Source organism: Amborella trichopoda, chromosome 11 (genome assembly GCF_054954075.1).
Source record: "Amborella trichopoda isolate Santa Cruz 75 chromosome 11, AtrichopodaSantaCruz75HAP2 v2.0, whole genome shotgun sequence".
Taxonomy (NCBI): domain Eukaryota; kingdom Viridiplantae; phylum Streptophyta; class Magnoliopsida; order Amborellales; family Amborellaceae; genus Amborella; species Amborella trichopoda.
Window position 1 is genome coordinate 8631553 of NC_142346.1, and position 14271 is coordinate 8645823.

The following is a 14271-nucleotide window of genomic DNA, read 5'->3' on the forward strand; positions in this document are numbered from 1 at the left end:
ATGCTCATAATCAAAGGGTGGCAATGGATCTTATCAGACCAAGGACCCGACAGGTCCCAGGGTACGGGTCCAAAATTTGGACCCGAATACTATTTGGGTCCGTGTTTGCCAGTTGCTACCCTAAAAGTACATCGAATGAAAACCATCAAGTTTACTTTGGCCTTGGAAATTTGTTACACAGTCCATTTGGTTAATATTTTCCCCAATGTCTTAAGATTCAGAACTATGTCGGATTATTGAATCGGGGGTTTGAATCCGGTCTCAGTATGAGTAGTAACCAAATAATAAATAAAATAAAATAAAAATTAAAAGGGCAGTGATTTCATGCAACGGTTGTATCATAATATAATGCAGCCGTACTTCTAGAAAATAATGTATGTGGTATTTATATGATCCAAAATTTTGTACACACACTCTCTTCATCTCAACAATCAATTCCAAAAAAAAAAAAAATTCAATTTGAACTCTAGATATGGTCAAAATGAGTTCCTTCCAACAACAAATCTAGGCCATTCATTTAATGAATTTCAAGATCTCAGACTTTACAAGTTCAAAATCATTTTTTTTCTTTTTTGACATTGTTTATCTAATCATAATAAAGTTATCTAAAAAAATTGGAAAAGAAAAAATCATTCTAAAACCTAGACCTAAGTATCTTATCAAAATGGGTGCCCTATGTTAATTAGGCTAGAAAAATACCTTTTAAATTGTGTTTTAAATTTTTCTTATTTGCGACTGTTCATTAGAATGAAAATAAGATATATTTTAAAATTTGAATCAAACAAATGACCTTAACATAATTGTTAAAGATTGTTGTATTATATTGCTATACAACTGTTGCATGAAATCACTATCCAATTTTAAAAACAATTTGAATTGGATCTGGATCAGTATGAGTTAGTATCCAAAAACTAAATAAAATTTGAAAAAGGGATTTATGCCGTGGGGATTGAAAGGGACCTAAAAAACCATTAGACAAGTTTTAAAAATAAAATAAAATAAATAGGCAATTAGGGCGTGTACTACGTGAAAACCGGTTTGGTCCTGACCAATTTCCTTTCACATCGACGATATGAATAAAAAATCGCCACATTTGAAAACTGATTTTCCCGGCATTTTGACGTACTTTATCCATGAACTGGCATCGAGGAAGGCCAAAAAGTAATTACTCGCCGACGGGTGCCGTGGAAATGACAGCGATTAATAGCCATGGAAATGATAAACGATAAATCGCCGAGGAAATGGGACGAGTTGCAGAGATAGCCTCGGCACCACGTCCCCGTGGCTGCTTCTGCTCTCTCCGTACTCTTTTTTTGCCTCTTTTCCGACATTAAATAGTTGTCTAAAAAATAATAATAATATTAATAAATCAAGAAAATAAATAATAAATCGAATAAATGCTCTGCACATTCGCCTCTTATTCACTGTTCATTTCTGCGTCTTCAGGCCTCTTCATCAGAGCCTGAAATTTCAGGTAATAAAAGAAAGAAACGATAATTTTTTTTCCATTTCTTTTATTTTCTCTATCTGAATTCATATCATAATTTATCAATTTATGCACCTGCAAATTTATAATAACACCGAACATATTTGTTCCTAGGTTATTTATGTTCTCTGGTTATTCATTTGCTTCTTCCTCGACCTAGGTTTCTCGTTTTGGATAATTTTTGGTGCATTTTATATGTTTTTTTTGGCTCTTTGGAAATTTTTGGTGACATTTTTACTGTTTCATAGAGGTTTCTCATTTGAAATGCTCTAATTTTGCAGAGTTATATGGGATTTTGCTGCTCTAGTTTTGGAGGAAAGCTTCACTTATTTCTGGTACATTTCTTCTTTACTCTAACGAAGAAAATGGTTAATTAAGCAAGCATGGAGAAAATCTGCATTTTAGTGATACAGCATAAAAGAAGCAGCACCTGGCTTCAAATTTAATGGTGAGGAACTTTTCCCTTTCAGCTCAATGTAACAGAGGAAATTTTGCTGTAATCTCAATGAATTTTTCTCGCAGTTTGTTAGTTTTGAAGAAGTATTCATTCTTCAGTGGTGAATATGTCATAAATGAAATTATTGTTTCTAAAAATTCACACATTTCATTATTGCATTTTTTTGCTATATTTCTTCGCTGTGTATACATGGATTCTATCATTTATCTTGACTTGGATGTTGCAATGTTTTCACTATTAGTCTCATGTTAAACATGACTTCTTTTGAGTTCTGAAACTTTGTGTTTTTATCTTGTTTCAGAGTCCCAAATCGAGTCAACTTTGATGAGAGCAAGCATATACAATGTCGCAGCAATCACATCTCCCTCCAAGGAGTCCACTCTTAACCAGAGCTTCACCTTTTACTGGTTCAGATTCCTTGTTTTCTCCAAATCAGAAGAGCAGCGAGGCATTTATAAGACACCAGAGATCTCCATCTCAGAGCTCTGCAATAGAACAACCTCCGTCATGGCTTGATGAGCTCTTAATTGACTCTGAAACTTCGGTTAAAGGTTTCTTCCATAGACGTTCTTCTAGTGATTCAGCTGCTTTCATGGGTGGCCCCTGTGATTTTCCAAAGCTTCTCTCACTAGCTGAAGAAGAAGACGCAATTTATAGTGAAGTGGGTTTATGGCCAAATGGCTCTAGAGACCAGGCTTGTTTTGATAGAGGGGAAAATGCGCTATCTTTATCATGTGAATTATTGAGCTCTCTCAGAGAGAAAACTAAGAAGAATGAAGCTTTAACTAAGAAGAATGAAGCTTTGCATGACTTAGACTTGGCTTGTGTATATGGCCCTAATTCTCCAAGATTGAAACCTAATATTCTGAACTCAGAGGTTTCGGTGGCACCTTCATTTTCAGATGAGTGTGTTGCTCAAAGAAATGAGTTACATGGGGCAGACAATTTCCGTAATTTGGACTCTGAAAATTCTCATGGGGCTTCTTGTGCTCATGACACTCGGCTGAAGGGACCGAGAAGGTTAGTTATACTGAATGCATTTCTCTCTCTCGCTAACTATTTTATTTCTTAAATCTTTTCTGTTCTTTGGTTAAAGCCAGCTTGATAGTTAATCCCAGTTTCACCTTTATGATAATGCTTGGAAGATTGTGGCTCTGGTGACCAATAAGACTTGTTTTTGTTAAGGTATACTGGCATTCAACAGTGTCTGAAAACTCGGCGAGTCCAACTTGGACTTTCCTGAGTTACTCGGACTCAGCAGGCTGCTAGGTATAGAATCAAAACCATTGGAACATGTGGAATCTTGTCAGTTCCCAAGATTTTATTCTTATCTTTTTTGGGACTCAATGGAGCCTCTGACAGTCCTCCTCTGGCAGACTTGGCCAAGTCGAGTTTCCTGACTTGGGCTGGGGAGCATAGCGAGTCCCAACTCGTGTCCTTACTTTAAAACACTGGTACTAAATAGTTGTATTGGAAGAAAAGATAAGATTTTAAGTTTGATATGTTTAATATGATATAGTGAGGAAGCCATGTGTGGACTCTTTCATACATGATAGCGAGACTAGATATAGAAGTTTGAACTCCTATCCGATGCAGAAAAGTTGTGGCTAATGTAGACGGGCTCATTCTGTATTTTAAATCTTTGCAAATTCAATTTACAGAAATGCATTATAATGTGTTTTTCAATACAATAGAAAGTGAATTATTTCTGTATGAAAAAGAGAGACCTTTGGGAAAGTAATGGACTGATATAAGTAATGAATCCATCTTCCATCAGGACCTTGTATATGGTCTATATGTATCTTAATATTAAGAATGGGAATGTTGAAAGTAACCTTCCAGGCAAGTTATATTTTGTACCATTTAGACAATTGGTTCATGCATTGGATATGTTTGGTCTGATTGTAACTGGAAAAGTGATGATCTTCATCTTTCCATATGGCCTTTGTGGGAGGAAGCTAGTTGGCCCTTGGATTCTATGTGTAAGTGTTTTGATTATTTCAGGTTAACTTTCTTCATATTGAAATAGAAATTAAAAAAGAGAAAGGAAAATTGATTAACTTTCTTCATAATGAAATAGGACTCTATTTCCATGCTGGAGAACTGGATTTGAGGCATAGTACTCCGTGTTACATAGTACTCCAATTATCACAGGATACAAGTATTTAATTCATACTATCATACATGATGAAGGAAGCATTACTCTCTATTCTGCATTTGTGCTTGACTTTGCGTCCCCGCTTCATTTATGCTTTTCCATCCCCGTAGATAGGTAAATTTTTTGTTGTGGACTTTTTTCCATTAGCTCTCTTACTGAATCAGAGGATGAGGAAGAAAGTAGCATACTTGGATTTGGTAACCCTTTCAAATAGTGGACTTGGTATGATTTGAAGATATTACATGCATATTCTATTCATCAATTTGCTCACTAATCTGACTGCAACAATACATTTGGTCATGTTGCAGTGAGATAAACTTCCACTCATGTTTGAAGCTCTCTGTCCTTTATTGGCAGTCCATTCTTGACTACTAGAGGAAGATCATAAGATCTCTGTCCAAGTTTGTCCTTTTAAAGAGGTCCATATTTTTTATGCGCTTGAATTATATAGTGGCTGGGTGTGACCAAATGACTTAAAATTTCCCTTGTATTTCATTTTAACCTAGTATTAACCCTATGCAATGCATGGTCAAATACATGAGAGAGAGATGGTTTAACTAATTGAAAGTGAAATATCTAGGACAAAACCTATAATTTTAGGAAGAAAAATTGATAGTAGAAAACTTTTAAATATTTTAACTTCAAATATATTTATCAAAATATTACACATGTCGAACTTGTAATAGATGTAGCCACAAAAGAGAGCATTTTTCAGAAAAAAAAAAAACTCATATTTTTAGATGGGGGTATAAACAAAGTTATAGTACCGTACACAAGAGATTTCTGTTCTTATGAGATTAAGGCATTTAAGCATGAGTTTTTTGGGGAAAAATTCTGAAGCCTTGTGTGATGTATGAAGAGTGAAATAGAGAGCTTTGAATTTGTTTTTGTGAAATAGAGAGCTTTTTTTTCTAGGGTTATTGCAAAAAAGAAGAAGTTAAGCTACTTAGAAACCACAAACCGATATACAATTTTTAATATTAGTTTAATTTAAATTAAAAATAGTTAATGTAATTTTAGAAATAATTTTAATAATTTTATTACCAACTATACTAAATGTGGGATTGGAGGGGTGGTCACGTGTTTTAAATTACCCTTGTTCACATGTATTAATTTCAAGAATATTCATGCTACTCCAATTGTTTTTGGACAAGCTTCAGAACACCCCCATTTTGTTTTGAAACTCGCCTCATCGCCAATTTTCATCGCCAATTATTGGATAAAAATTACCCTAGTGTTCAGGTACTCTAGAATAATATATACAAAGCTATCAATAGATTTTTGGAAAGAATGCATATCATTTAAAGCAAGTGGTATTTATTAATCAATTAGTAGTGTATTTATGGGAAAGGGGCTAGATTCGTTGTGGTAGCACCCTGACACCTAGTCACCATGTTATGGTTTTCATTCCCACTGACATTACCCTATTAACACCTTAAAAAAAAACGGGTAGGGGCATGTCTTCCCCACTGAATTAACCCCCCCAAAATAGTAGCATATATGTTAAAATAAATTTACTTTATTATTCATTTTTAGAGGAATAATCAATGAAGTGATATTTATTTGCAATTAATAATTTTGAGCTTCTCCATACCCTTGATTTCCATAAATCTCAAAGTGACTTTGACACTAATTGCGTGTTGCATCTACCCAATATAGGAATAACATTTCTCCATTTCCAGCTAAAGTTTCTATCTTTTATATGTCAATTTAATTTATATTATGTTTAAAAAAATTGTGTATTAGTTTTTGGTTTGTATGTGTCTTAAATTTTGGTCTAAGAAGGGTGAGGACCTGAAAATTTCCCTTGGCCCATCCCAAGCCTAGATAAAACTTTACCAAAACTTTCCATGAATCCTGAAGCAGAATTGCCGACCAGGATTCGTGTAGTCGATCTCAAATGGTTGGGAAAAGGTTTTGATGATGATGTATCTCAAATTTCTTCAACTATTCTAAAATCTGTGCATATCACATTGGGCTGCATGCTAGTTGGCTATAATTAATATGGCTTTCTTACAAGGGCGATGTTTTGGTATGCCAGTCCACACATCTGTTTATATGTACCCCTGCTCCAAAATCCATATTAGAGATGGATTTTGGAGCCAAAATTTCAAGGGTAATGTTCTAGACCATGGTGATCATCTGGAAAAAATTTTAAACTTAAAAATGATATTTTTGAAACTTTCTTTGTTTGTATTGTTTATATCACTTCTTCACAAATCATCAAATATGCACCATTTTTGGAGCGTTACATCCTAAATCTATGGGAAACGTAGGTGGACTCATGAGTCCATGAACTCATCCTGGACGTCATGTGCTTTCTTTCCAAAAACCCCTTGATAGTTTTCTATACATTAAAATATCAAATGCCTCAAAGTCAGAGGTACCTTCATTAAAAAAACTGATGTTGGTAGTTTGGAAGCAAAAGATGGATGTTTTGAATTGAGTGGGTTTTCTCTAAATTAATCATGTGAACATGGGTTGTTTTTAACGACACACAACCACCCACCTGAACCCACATTTAGTATATGGTAATAGATGTTTGAGATGCAAATGGGAACAAGTCTCAATACAGTTGAGAAGATCGATATACCTTGTGGGTGATGTAGTGACAAAGAGAGACTCTCTTGAAGCACACATTTGGGTACAAACTTTAGTGCGGACTCAAGCCATTTCTTGGTGCTTGTTTCTGTAGAAATAAAGATTTACTATAGTTTTTATAGAGTTTATAAACTATATTCATGTGGCTGGAAGGAGGGTTGCAAGATCACATGGACCTCTTTTTGCAAATTTCCATGAAGAAATGCAATTTTTTGCATGTGGGCATTGCATATCTTAACAAGTTTAACATATGAAACATACATACAGTAATATGATATAAAGGAACAAGTTTAACATATGAAACATATATACAGTAATATGATATAAATGAATAAAGAGTTTCATGCATATAAGAGTGAAAATAAGATAATTTACACAAAAAAAATAGTAATATTTTTAGAAGTGAATATCCTCTTTTATTGAGTGGCAATACGGAATTGGTCAATGGTTTACTATCCTAAATTGGTTTATTATGTATGGAATAAGTATAAACTATGAATTTAGATGATAATATCTATTTATTTTAAATTGTCATATATTCTAATTTCAAAACTTATCATTATTGTATATCAAATTATAAAATTTAAGGTCATTAAATTTGATTACTCTTTTCTATATTGGTTCATCTTAGGCAGTTTAAGATTAGGCATTATTTTCTCAAGTTTCGTGGTAACCTCACCTTTTAGTGATGCTATCTCTGATAAATATGCTTAGGTCAACTACTTAGAACTCATGGTTTAAATAAAGAGTATAGTAGTTTATATGGGGTTTCAACCTTAAACAATCAAAGTAGGACCTCCAAACGCTACCTCAAGATGCAATTTTGGTGCCAGAAACCCCTAAGATGGCCTGAAAATCTTTTTCCACCCCTAATTATGAAATTTAAAGCTTTTCTAATAAAACTTGTGAAATTTAACACTTCGAAAATGGTGCAAATCGAGCATATCTTTAGACACTTGAAAATATTGAAAATGGTCTACATAATATGTTTTAAGATGCACTACTTTTAGGATTTAGAAATTCTTTTTTCCATATCCATACATTTGGAGGTCGAGATGGGTTTTTAGGTACGCCTTAATTTTATTGTATAGGGTTGATGCGTTATCTAAACTTAAGTAAATCTGATATGTCTTTCCTCAATTATTAAGGTGCCTCATTAGATTTTGAGGTCATTTGCTTATAGTTTTGACATTTAAATGAATTCATAGACAGGGAATATGCCTCTCTGTAATGTTATTCAATGTTACATGCATTTTAAAAATTCAATAAATCAAAATAAGCCTCTCATTAGATTAACAAACCGTAGAAGAGACTGGGGCCCATGTCCATGTTTACAAACATAGACACCTTTAAACTGTCGCTACTTCCATTTTGGCACCCATTATGGGTGAAATGTATGGATACCTTTGGTCTGACCCATGTATTGATGTGGCGGACACATGACACCAGTCCCAGAGGCAGGTGTCAATGTCACAGTGATTGCAATGCTCAATTCTTCTCATGGCCACTGCAGGGGGTTTGATACCATGATAACTGTATTATCCTAAGTTCGTCTTCCAAATGAGCTGTGGAATAAGAAGTAAAAACATTTCACATGTACATAATCATATGTATAGATGAACACAATGGGCATAGCCATTGCCAAGCTTTAAACTAAGTTCTAGAATTTGCAGATTTGGCTTACCTTAAGTTTGGGTGATGACAAGGGTTGTGGTCATATCATGTAGTCAGCTTTCCATTTAAAAGCTTTCAATTTGTCCGATCATGTGGTCAGCTTTTCCCCTAAAGCCATCAATTTGTGGGTTGGATGAAGACTGGTATTTTGAGTTTTCATCCAACAAAGAAAGTAGTGATGTTTTATGGGTGTATGCATACCTGAACCGGGAGATAAAGATCACAACCAAAATGTGCCACGTAAGCATTGCTCACCACCCAAAGCAGCACTGAACCATGGTTTGTTGCAGCATGCAATTGAGACTTTAACTTCAGACCAATCAATTGTCCCATCTAAATCCTTCCTTACCGGATTTGTCTAGAGGAGCCTCAATACACACATTTGGTTGAAGAAATTAAGCCAAAGAGGTGGCCTACAAATGTCAAAGAGAAGACAAAGGTTTATCCAAACTAGGGTCAAAATAATGTTAAGAAGATTTTAGGGAGACAAAGACTACGGTTCAAAACCAAGCAATAGTGTAAAAAGTTCCAAGTCTGGAAAATATTCAAATAAAAAGGGACTTACAACACAAAATAACGACTGCAGATATGTGGATCACAATCAGAAGCTATTAAAGACCTGAAAAGTATCAATAGAAACTGAGTGACTAAAGGAAAAACTTATGAGGTAATGAAGATGATAGTAACGCACATGTACATAAATTAGTGACCAAATAGTTGTGGCTCTGTCTGCAAATTCTCGGTCTGTTTTTCTTATAGCCTGTGAAAGTACAAAATCTGATATCATATGAAGTTAAAAAATGTGGTGTATTACATTATATTATACTGTAGATGAGAGAGTATCCTCTTATATGCATTAGGAAAAATATAAAAGATTAATGTATCCTCACTAGCTAGGATATCATGTCTAGCATGGAAGTTGGTGAGATGAGAGTCTCAGGTGTAGTGTATGTTGGTAGCTCTTAGGCCATTTTCATTGTAAAAATCCAATTTTCAATGGCATTTTTGTCTTTTGAATATATTGGTTTGTCATCTTTTTGATATATAGGTGAAGCAGACTAGGTCCCTTTGACCCTGCTGGTTCTGTGGTGTAGGACCAAGATTCTTGGTTCTTACACCGAATCGATAATGGGTGTAATGGGGTTGGGCTTGTAGGATTTGAGGATAGGGCTTTGGAAAGATAAAATTAGAGATTGAGGAGGTTGGTTGTTTCTATGGACAAGGGTTTGGTTGGAATTTAGGGTTAGGGTTTTGTAGAAGGTTAGGGTTTGTCATATTTACAAGGAGCTAGTTGGTGTTGATCTAGGGTTCTTGTCATGAAATATTGTGGATAGTGCGGAAAGTAGTTGAATGATAAAGGAGACTGCTTATGAGGATGGCATGGTTTGGTTAGATTTAAACCATGTTTGGCTAAAAGCAAAGACGGATCTACCTCTTATTTTTAATGGATGTGTTTCACAAACTGTATTAAAACTAATCTATGGTTGAGGGTGCTTTGGTTGCCATTTTTACACCTCGAGCCCTCAATTGAAGCTCACTGTAATTTTGGTCAAATTCACTTAAAATTTTAATGTGATTCCCTGAAAATCCATAATCTCTCTGAAATTCTGCAATTCCCTCCAAAACTCCTGCCAGTCTTACCCAAGGCCTCTTTTTGATCTCTCTCTCTCTCTCTCTCTCAAGGTTCCTCTACATTCATCGCCAAATCCCCCTTTAAATTTAGTCCTCTACGACTCCTTCAAAGCCACCACGATACTCAACCAAAACCTCTTTCTGATCCACAATCTCTCTCTCTCTCTCTCTCTCTCTCTCTCTCTTGGTGCCCAATTTCTCTCTCTTTTGGTGCTCTACTTCTTGGGTTTGGAAGAAAGGAATTTCAGAGGTGAGCGATAAATGATGATGAAGAAGAATTGACAGAGGCTGGGGTGTTATAAGGTGAAGAGGAAGAGAGAAGACAGGGAAACAGGTTTAGAGAGAGAGAGAGGGTGTGTTGGGGTGGGGGTTATTGCTTTGATGTGTATCAAGGTGGTCACAAATAGGAGGCGACAATGCTTTGGACTCTTTTTACCAGATATTCACCCTCATAGAAAATCCTGTTCTTTTGTAATCTGAAAGCAATTGTGACATGGGTCTTCTTCAGGTCCTTCGGAGGAGGGGCACTTAACTATGTACTTTAAGTTGTTGTGAATTTAAAGATCTTTTCAAAGACACGTGGTTTCTTTCTTTTCCAATGGCCCCGTCGTTGTTTTCTCTGAGGGAAGTGGCAGAGAAAGTGAGAAGAGTGAGAGAGGGGCAGAGGCAAAGGTTCTATAAAGAGAGAAGGGAGTGACAGAGGAGAGAAAAAGGTGAGAGAGTTCTTTTTTTACTGAGAGAGAGAGAGTCCTTTCATTGCCTAGAGAGTGAGGGACCTCGTTTATTGTTTGGAGTCGTTGATTTTTTTGTGATAAGGCTTCTTCTGTATCTTATTTGATTTGGGGGTGAGAAGAAGAAGATAAGCGGAGAGAGAGGAGCAAGAAAAGAATTGGGGGTTGAGAAGAAGAGAAGCGTAGGTAAGAGAGAGGAGCGTGAGAGTAGAGAGGTTCTTAGAGAAAGAGAGTTTAGGTATGAAGAGAGAACGCCGGTCTTAGGGGTGTAAATGGGCTGTGTCCAGTCCCAGTCAGGCTTGACCTGGACCGACCTCACAAGTCCAAGGTCAGACCCGAACCCGGTCGAATCCAAGTCGACTAAACCCGGATTGACTTGTCTGGTCAGGTTGGATCTGGGTCATGACCTGGACCAGACCCGACTTGATTAGGTCTGGACCAGACCCGACTTCATTAGGTCTTGGTTGGATTCGGACACGACTAGACCCTACTCTCAGGTCCATATTTCCGGACTTGAATCCAGAAGTTGGACTCGAATCCAGACCCGAGTCTGGTCGACCCATTGGTCTGAATGTTGACCCGACCCAATTGACTTGACAATGCTAAGACTTTTGTTTTTCTTCCATGGTTTGGCCCTTCGAGCATGGGTAATTCTCTATTTAACATAGGCATCCAAACATGCCCAAGATACTAAATGTCCTTTGCTTTTTCCAATCCATCATTTGGTCCTCTAAACCATGGTTTGGCAACGAAACATGCCCTTAGAAGATGGAGGATTGTTTGATGACAATGGCCACAATGATTTGACTGGTTTGAAGTGTGATTTTAGGTGTGTTGGTTGTCTACAGTGTGAACGAGATTGCAGCTAGTGTTTTTGTTGGATGGACAAGGTTGACTATGGAGCTTGTACCCGGGAATGCGGGATATAGTAGGCGGCCAGAATATGTTACTGGTGAGTGTAGCTGGTGTGTATGTAGTGAAGAATGTGAAGGTTTGAGTTACTAATTTTTTTTCTTCTTTCTCTTGTTTAAAGGTTATGATGGAAGAGATGTGAATTAAAAGCTGATCGATTTTTGTTTATTCAACGAGAGAAATTAGGATTGCAGTTTTCTCGTGTGTCCCACAAGTGATGGAATTGCTAGTAATTTAGACGAACTTTAGGATCTTGGCTATTTGACCAGTGTCAAATGAGTTGTCGACTGAATAAGACAAATAACAAAAGATGTAGAGTACTCAAACCACAAAAATGTACAAGATTTACTTGTCTCCACCACACTAAGTGAACACCTTCATATATATCTAGCGAGTGTGCGATAATTATTTGTGTCTTACTTCTATAAAATGAATTTGCCAATGTTATCCTTGTGCTTCTCTTTTTGATAGTAGGGGCCAATTTCACTGCAGGCATCCTGGGCAGCGTTCTCGGGTTCGTAAGCTTCAATACATCGCCGAACTTGAAAGAACTGTCAATGCCTTTGAGGTAGTTAATTGATTGTATAACACATAAGAGGTTGTCACCTAAAATGGATAATAATTCTAGTTATGCTCCTAGCCATTAGATTTTGATTGGATGGTTGAGAATGAATGTTACTATTTGAATTTTAATATTTGAATTTTAATATTTTTCTACAAATGAGTTTAAGCTTTAGGCATATTTACTTGACATCATCACACACCAGAGAAAAACATAAGACAAATATTTCCAAAAAATAAAATGACTAAAACATCTGAGATTCCAGGGTATTTTGGCCATTATTAAAATTTAAAAAATGTTTGTTTTATATTTTTCTGTGCAATCTAATATGTAGCACACATACCTAAAACTTCAGCTGGATCCGGCTTCCAAAGAAAAGGTTAAAATTCAAATATAGTTAGGTTGCAACCTCTTTGTAGCTTTTTTGACGGACACATAAATGGAGAGAGAGAGAGAGAGAGAGAGAGAGAGAGAGAGAGACTTTGACAAGGTTACTTTCTACAAGTTTCGAAGAGAACTAGTAATTGTGTGATATTTATGAATGGACAAATATATAAATACATAGCCCATTTTAGAATGAATCTTGTAGATGATGAGTTTTACTCCTTCCTTCACAGACTTTGAAGTCGGAGTTCGCAGCAAAGGCTTCTTCTCTATTTCGCCAGCGAGTTCTATTGACAATTGAGAACAACACACTCAAGCGGAAGATAATCAACCACCAGCAAATGATAATGATCAAGGATTGTAAGCCTAAGTTATTGTAGTTTTCCTTTCTCAAAGGAGGGTTTGTGGATATTCCTTTTCTTTTCTATTTTGTGTATGTTTCTGTTTTACAATTCCTAAAGCCTCGTCTATATGTTTTCTTCTTGAACCTCTCTACTCGTTGTCCCAATAGAACTAAAATACGATACCATGGAAAATATATATCTTTACATGGTGACTTACAGACTCTAGTTGAGTACCGCTATGATAGATGACATGGAGATAGAATTTAGTTATTAGTACTTGAGAGAGAGAGAGAGAGAGAGAGAGAGAGAGAGTATTTCTTTTTGAACTTAGAGTCTGTTATGTTCATTTACTAGATCATGCGTCATGCGTGCAGGTCAGCATCAATCTCTGAAGAAGGAAGTTCAGAGGTTAAAGATGGTTCATAGAGTTGAGCCAGAAAATAGCAGCTCTTCATCTCACTCTAGTGACAACCAAACTAAAGCAGCGGCTCATGATATCAGTTGGCAACTCTTGGAGATGGGCAAGCTCAGTCTTGGTGGAAATCCTATCCCCTTAAAACTCGGTTTCAGAAGCTAACCAGCTCGTAAAAATATTTTGTCCGTTTAGCTCTCATTGTAAATGTTTAAAAACTACACCATCTCATTGCAATGTTTTGTGAAGGGTGAGTTTGGAGTTCCTTTCCTGTATCCTCTTGCTTTTTTTATGTTGTTCAAGGTATTGATTTCTCCCTCCATATTCCTATATTTGTGCAGTGCTCTTTCTCGAACTTTATGGTAGGTGTATAGCTTGTCATTTTTTTGGTGGGTATATATTTTCTTTTTACATTATGAGCGTTTTATCGTTTTTAGTTTTTATTTGTTTACCTTATGGGAAGTCCTGATATTTTCCAGATATGCGTTTGTGCAGCATGTGTGTGTGTGAGAGAGTTTCTAGTTGGTTTCATGTGTGTTATATTTTGCCCTTTCCTATTACTGTTCTTTTTTGTATTTGTTTCTCTATGAAAATTTAGGCTTGTAACTTAGCTATTATTTGTTGATAACTTTGAAAGAAGAAAGCGCAATTTGGTAGCCCTTTTCGACTGGTGGAGTCTAAAGATTCAGTTGTGATACTGGCACAAAACCATTAGACAGGCATACCGTGTGCATGTGTCCCTTCCTTGCAATTGCTTTTTTGGTGGCCTTATTAACCTCTTATCTTTTTCTCTGAAAGCTAAATGGGCTCAATTTCGCATACCATCACTTTTGTACCTCTCCATTAGAAAAGTCTCTCTCTCTCTATCTATGGGCACTTGATACTTCTCTACAAGTGAAAAATTACCGTGTTAAATCG

General features: G+C 36.1%; 1 protein-coding gene across 6 annotated transcripts; it reads left to right on the forward strand.

Annotated features, from left to right (window-relative positions):
* The first annotated feature begins 1102 nt into the window (after positions 1-1102).
* LOC18444403 (bZIP protein) lies at positions 1103-13675 on the forward strand. 6 transcript variants are annotated; one of them, XR_016045071.1, is made up of 7 exons: positions 1233-1474; positions 1768-1934; positions 2245-2963; positions 11588-11691; positions 12144-12219; positions 12831-12957; positions 13316-13675. XR_016045071.1 is itself a non-coding variant. In XM_006854576.4 (6 exons), exons 3-6 carry the CDS (start codon positions 2287-2289, stop codon positions 13516-13518), a joined length of 1083 nt encoding a protein of 360 aa, XP_006854638.1. In that variant the 5' UTR covers positions 1103-1474; positions 1768-1934; positions 2245-2286; the 3' UTR covers positions 13519-13675. The 6 variants fall into 6 exon arrangements, 3 of the variants coding, with proteins under 3 accessions (XP_006854638.1, XP_088708729.1, XP_088708730.1); XR_016045072.1 differs by lacking the exon at positions 1233-1474 and adding an exon at positions 1577-1670; XM_006854576.4 differs by lacking the exon at positions 11588-11691 and having other exon boundaries at positions 1103-1474.
* Positions 13676-14271: the final 596 nt, after the last annotated feature.